Here is a 7,228-nt window from a genome sequence, read left to right on the forward strand (position 1 = left end):
GAAGGAGGTGCGATTGGCCAAAAATATGTAGGCTACTGAGCCAGACAAGCAAGGAACTAGGTGATAACAAACATGTAAAATAAGTAATAAGATCTGAGCAGCAATTAAAAAAAAGAACTTGATACTAAAATTTGGATGGTGAAATAGACTTATAAGAGTTAGTTTCTGAAAAACAATACACTCATTTAACATTTTTGACTTTGTAAAAGCTATACAGAATGTAATCCAAAAATCAGCGTAGGGAAACTCACATTCACGAACAGCAAATGATTTTCTGTTTAGTTCTCTTTGAGAAAAATCTGTTTCGTTATAGGTTTTTATCAAATGTATATAAAATCCTAACTTTACTATCCTCATATTGCAATAATTTTACAGCACTACTATACCAAATTTAATTTATCTGGAGTAAATAAACCAAATCAATCAGCTACATAACTTTTTAATTCGTTTATTGGAATAGACTGGCAAATGGTAGTTGATATACTACTCAATACAAATAACCAAATTATTGTTTTAAGATATGAGAATAACGGTAAAACCCGTCATATTCCTAGTCCTGCAAACCAAAGTGTATCTCCTACGTGATATTTTCCAGTGGATGGCTGGTTGGCGGATGTCACGTGACAGCGGAACAGTAACCAAGGCTAACGCTAGAGGGCGAGCTACTCCTGGGGCAGTGCGGAGAGTGGACTGGGAGTCGCCCGCGGGACGGTGACAGCGCGGGCAGTCGGCTGCGAGGCGGGGAATGGCTGCAGGAACCACCAGATGTCGCAGAAGAACCTGAAGAAGACGAACCTTCAGCTACACCTAGAAGACCCTGGTGGATTATAGTGGTGTAGCGGTAGCGTTCATGCTCTGGCAGTACAAGTGTTGCTGGATGACTCTGTGGCATCAGGGGATCTTGAGGTCTCTTGTGAAGAGGTGGTTTTGCTATCCCGTCGTACATGTTAGTGATAGGAACTCCTTTTAGAGATTTCCTTCCACTAATGGGTCCCAGTTGAGGTTTGGCAGTACAGACATCTGGGGGTGTCGGGAGTGAATTTTCAACCCCCTGTTCCGTCCTGCCAAGGTAATCGTCGCAGAGCTGCCGATGCCTCAACTTCCTGTCAGCCCCAGGCACCATCGCCCTCACCATGTCCTCCACACTGGAGAACCGCCCCAGGTATGCTGAGATAGACACCAGAGCAGCGATCTCAGACAGGATGAACGCTGTTCCCGCCGCATGGAAGGACCAACCGTAGCGGTACTCCAGTTTCTTCGGACCCGTAGTCACGTCACTCAATACTGAGACGAAGACGATCAGGCCGCTGGCAAGCATCAGTCCTGGTGAAAAAACATTAATATAAACAGAAAATGTACTTCCTCAAAAACCAAATGTGAGTTATTAATTGCTATCGGATAAGTCAGTGATCACAGCAGTGATCTCAAATAAATCAAGTTGGATATCTCAAAACCATTTATTTCTTCATTAGAATCTATAATTCTATTACAATTAAAAAGTAAGCTACGGTTAACCCGATTGTGCTTACAGGATTTGAATGAAAGGGTTGTTGGGTTTACTCCTACCTCCAATTGTATAGAGGCCGCAAGCTACCAGTGTCTTGAGATCGGCGTGGCAATGGCCTAGTAGAGCGAACAGTGTTGCCAACATCAACAAAGCTAGTGCGAGAGCTACCAACGGCATAGCATACCTGAGGAGTAGCACAACTGTATGTGAACCAAAAATGTATGAAAAATAAATTAACTGTATTGATGTATTCAGTAACAGTTATTTATTTTATAGATTTACCTTACTTCAAACGTTATAAGTGATAAAGAATATGCTATTATCCTTTTACTTTAGTATTAAGCTTTATGCTACAATACAATTACGTATTCTCAGAACATTCTACTGAACCAAGAACGATTTTTAAAATATTTTCAATCCATATTATTTGTTTGAAATTACTTTGATTTAATTAGAACATTGAAAACGAGTTAATTAAGCTAAGCTAATATAAAGATACTAATTATTTCGATTATATCAGATAAAATGTATTGATATTTAATGACACATAATTAAATCTAATTTGTAAATGATAATTAAATAAACAGTTCTATTGAAAATGAATGAGTGGTTTCACTTCACTCCATTGGTCTTAAATATTTCAATAGCAAGTACTTAACTTCTCAACAATTAATCCAATTAACATTGGAGTTGTTGCTTATTAGTTATTACCTAATTCCTGATTTATTCACTTTAACAACTTGAATTTTCAACGATTTGGAAGTTATTCCAAGGATATGATGATCCTCCAAAAAAAAATCATTCGATACCATTTCGAAGGGATTGTCAATGACAGCGCTGTTATACTGGATTGATTGTGTACAATGGAGCAGGTAACAACTAGTTGCTTAGTATGGAATACGTTCTAATCTTGTCAATGATTCCAAATTGCATGAAGAATTTTATTACTGTTTCTAGGCAAAACCAAACACTCAATAACTCTTAACATTTACATAACTTTGGCTCAGAGAGTTTTGTTTATAAAATTCAGGTTTGTCAACCATTGTGAGTTAGTGGAAGTATCTATACTTGCCTAAGGCATTTTATAATATATTTAGTATGAAATTTGATGAATGTTTTAGGGTCATTTCTGCCTTAATAAAACTTTACCTAAAATCTATTACGTTATACATTTAGAGTATTTTTCAAGAACTTAAGAACAATGTTCATATAAAAAATAAAATTATATATAAAATCTTATTGCTTAAAGAAAGGAACGTATCAATAAAACATATACGTCTAATGGATAAAGTGTGTCAATGATAAATGCTAACATTGCCATGCACAAAGTACATAGGCTTTTTATTAATTTAGATGATAATCGTGCCACATATAAAACATGTTTGTTTGCTATTATGATATTTGAATATCGTGAATCATCAACTTTGTAATTAACATTTAAAGTTTAAAAATATAAAACTAGGCAATTTTAACATAAAAAAATCCTCTCACCTCATTTTAGTGACAAAAGATGGAGTGAACTCGAGTGAGGACCAGGATATTCCGAGGTCGGTTTCTTTTACTTCCGGCCAGCTCGAATATTGAATCAGCTGACATCCCGGTGCCGGCAGGACTGCATACAAAATAAACTAAATTACAGGGATGACGTTTAATATTGCCTCAAAAACAAACAAAATTCCGTAATTTATACAATGAGGTGTAATTACATGAAAAATGTTATTATTGATGATGGAAGATTTTATTTTAGCTTTACCTTAAAAAAAAAAGAAAATATATAATAATATTGAAATATAATATTCAATTGAACATAATTGGATGCAATACTAAAAATACATACTCGTACGATAATACATTTTATACTAACATAACATTTTCCATCTTAAAAAAAATGTCTGTAGGCCTACCTTAAACTTAAAATTTTCAATTTTACAACAAATAGATATCTTAACACCACAATAGCTTTCCCAGTTTTCTTTGTCCATTTAATAAACTTATACGTAGTTAGAAAATGTACAATTGTAAGAAACACTATCCGTGACTCCCGCCAGGACAACTGCAGAAAGTACTTGACTTAAACCTAACAGTGATAGTGCTCATAAAAATACTTCAAACAACTTTGCTCACAACGGTTTATTGTTGTATACATAGGTGAATATCAGGAAGTTGTTTGGATTTTAAAAGAAGGTGCACGATTGTAACATTATGAGTTAAAGCCAAACCGAATATAATGATTCTGCTCACACTGAATTCTATGAAGGCCAACGGTAATGTCATTGATCATGATCCGTCTCAGTGGAAAATAAGATTGGGTGCAAGTACAAGTATTTGGTAAACCGCTACTATCCGCGTATGCAGGCAAAACTTTGTTACTACATAGAAATACCTTATGCCATTCCTAATTGTTATGAATAGTTAAATTTTACTTTTTAATCCAAAACAATTTCTTGATTGTTCAGAATCAATTTAGAAGCAATATTATGTCGAGTTTAGTAATAATCCTACTATCACCTACCAAAATGTTATCTTTTATTTTATTTTGTATTAATCAATTCCTGCAAGGCTAGGAGTTAGAGGAATGGCAGTTGCAGTAATATCACAAACAAGTGCAAAGTAACAATAAATATATAAATAGTCAGCGTTGGATGTAAGAAGTGACATTGAAGAAGAGTGAAGTGATCCAAGCTTGAGTCCTTCAGTGATACGTTTTATCTAAGTCTTAGAGTAGTCACAGTTCAATCTTTAAATGTTCAATCTCCATTCAGAACGCTTTAAACGTTTTTGTAATTCTCAACAATACAACCGAACACACTTTATTAAACAACCAGAGATAACGATACTGACTGACTGACTAGTAGTGAGCTGGTTCCCAGGTTATCAGAAATAATTGATAACGGCTAAGATAAGTGTATTACCCTAGTATATACTCACGAGTGACAGGAGACGTGACGATCCTCTTGAGTGCCGGACAGACACGCCACAGGCCGATGCGGAATGTTACTGCAGTGACTGATTGACTGCCCGGCAGCCTGACAGACTCCCGGGTGTATAACCAGGAACCGCTGATAACGGCTAAGATAAGTGTATTACCCTAGTAGATACTCACGAGTGCCAGGAGACGTGACGATCCTCTTGAGTGCCGGACAGACACGCCACAGGCCGATGCGGAATGTTACTGCAGTGACTGATTGACTGCCCGGCAGCCTGACAGACTCACGGGTGTATAACCAGGAACCGCTGATAACGGCTGAGATAAGGGTGATAAGAGAGAGGAAACCTGCGCTTACACCGAGACACCCGCTGCTGCACATTACACGGTGGCTTCAACATCTGTGTATCTACGAACACATAACACTTTAAAACAATCACATTGGAAATTAATATTTTGACATATTTTGTTTACATCATTCATTGTTGCAGTAATTATACAATATAAATTGATAAATAATATTACGTACATACATTATTCAATAAAATCTTCCTGTTACACTCGTCCTCGTGTTGCTATTTTCAGGGAAAATTTCCTCCGATCATGACTCGCAAAATCCGAAACTACAATAATAAAATTTTAATATATACGTATTTGTTCTTACTGATTTTTTATCTCGTAAATTCGATATATCGGGCGTACAAAGTCTTAGTATACAACATTGCTGGAATAATTGTTATAACCGCCACAATTCTAAATTATTCAGAATAAACATGATATAGGACAGTATTTAGATATAGCTTAATTGAGTTCCTTAGACTGTCTTAACCAATAAAACGTTTCCATATAGTGGTCATTAACATTTGGGCTGAATTTGTATCTCGGGTATTTCATAACATAAATCACAATCTTTCTTAAAACTGTTAAGAATTTTAAACTATATCTTTTATTATTTATTTTTCTGTTACTCTTAGTTTCAAAATGGTAACATTTATACATATATGTTCAGCAGTAAATACTAGTTTGGATATTAATGACTTACAATAACGTTAGGGCTATTAAAATAAATGTAAATAACTTTAATACAAGCATGATAGTTTATACACATAAAAATTTCAGCTTCCGAAAATTTAAAATTGATAAATAATATTACATACATACATTAATCAATAAAATCTTCCTGTTACACTCGTCCTCGTGTTGCTATTTTCAGGGAAATTTTTTCATTTCCTCCGATCATGACTCGCAAAATCCGAAACTACAATAATACAATAATAAAATTTAAATATATACGTATTTGTTCTTACTGATTTTTTATCTCGTAAATTCGATATATCGGGCGTACAAAGTTTTAGTATACAACATTGCTGGAATAATTGTTATAACCGCCACAATTCTTAATTATTCAGAATAAACATGATATAGGACAGTATTTAGATATAGCTTAATTGAGTTCCTTAGACTGTCTTAACCAATAAAACGTTTCCATATAGTGGTCATTAACATTTGGGCTGAATTTGTATCTCGGGTATTTCATAACATAAATCACAATCTTTCTTAAAACTGTTAAGAATTTTAAACTATATCTTTTATTATTTATTTTTCTGTTACTCTTAGTTTCAAAATGGTAACATTTATACATATATGTTCAGCAGTAAATACTAGTTTGGATATTAATGACTTACAATAACGTTAGGGCTATTAAAATAAATGTAAATAACTTTAATACAAGCATGATAGTTTATACACATAAAAATTTCAGCTTCCGAAAATTTAAAATTGATAAATAATATTACATACATACATTAATCAATAAAATCTTCCTGTTACACTCATCCTCGTGTTGCTATTTTCAGGGAAATTATTTCATTTCCTCCGATCATGACTCGCAAAATCCGAAACTACAATAATACAATAATAAAATTTAAATATATACGTATTTGTTGTTCTTACTGATTTTTTATCTCGTAAATTCGATATATCGGGCGTACAAAGTTTTAGTATACAACATTGCTGGAATAATTGTTATAACCGCCACAATTCTTAATTATTCAGAATAAACATGATATAGGACAGTATTTAGATATAGCTTAATTGAGTTCCTTAGACTGTCTTAACCAATAAAACGTTTCCATATAGTGGTCATTAACATTTGGGCTGAATTTGTATCTCGGGTATTTCATAACATAAATCACAATCTTTCTTAAAACTGTTAAGAATTTTAAACTATATCTTTTATTATTTATTTTTCTGTTACTCTTAGTTTCAAAATGGTAACATTTATACATATATGTTCAGCAGTAAATTACTAGTTTGGATATTAATGACTTACAATAACGTTAGGGCTATTAAAATAAATGTAAATAACTTTAATACAAGCATGATAGTTTATACACATAAAAATTTCAGCTTCCGAAAATTTAAAATTGATAAATAATATTACATACATACATTAATCAATAAAATCTTCCTGTTACACTCGTCCTCGTGTTGCTATTTTCAGGGAAATTTTTTCATTTCCTCCGATCATGACTCGCAAAATCCGAAACTACAATAATACAATAATAAAATTTAAATATATACGTATTTGTTCTTACTGATTTTTTATCTCGTAAATTCGATATATCGGGCGTACAAAGTTTTTAGTATACAACATTGCTGGAATAATTGTTATAAACCGCCACAATTCTTAATTATTCAGAATAAACATGATATAGGACAGTATTTAGATATAGCTTAATTGAGTTCCTTAGACTGTCTTAACCAATAAAACGTTTCCATATAGTGGTCATTAA

The 7,228-nt window shown here is 33.5% G+C and overlaps 1 protein-coding gene across 1 annotated transcript; it reads right to left on the reverse strand.

The window, feature by feature from the left end:
* Positions 1–469: 469 nt before the first annotated feature.
* Positions 470–4,852, reverse strand: LOC124356302 (voltage-dependent calcium channel gamma-5 subunit-like). Its single transcript, XM_046807489.1, has 4 exons — positions 4,611–4,852; positions 2,999–3,119; positions 1,567–1,691; positions 470–1,323 (listed from the first exon to the last, which is right to left on the reverse strand). The coding sequence occupies exons 1-4, from the start codon at positions 4,813–4,815 to the stop codon at positions 617–619; spliced, it is 1,158 nt and encodes a 385-aa protein (XP_046663445.1). The 5' UTR covers positions 4,816–4,852; the 3' UTR covers positions 470–616.
* Positions 4,853–7,228: the final 2,376 nt, after the last annotated feature.

The sequence above is a fragment of the Homalodisca vitripennis genome, chromosome 2, assembly GCF_021130785.1.
Source record: "Homalodisca vitripennis isolate AUS2020 chromosome 2, UT_GWSS_2.1, whole genome shotgun sequence".
Classification (NCBI taxonomy): domain Eukaryota; kingdom Metazoa; phylum Arthropoda; class Insecta; order Hemiptera; family Cicadellidae; genus Homalodisca; species Homalodisca vitripennis.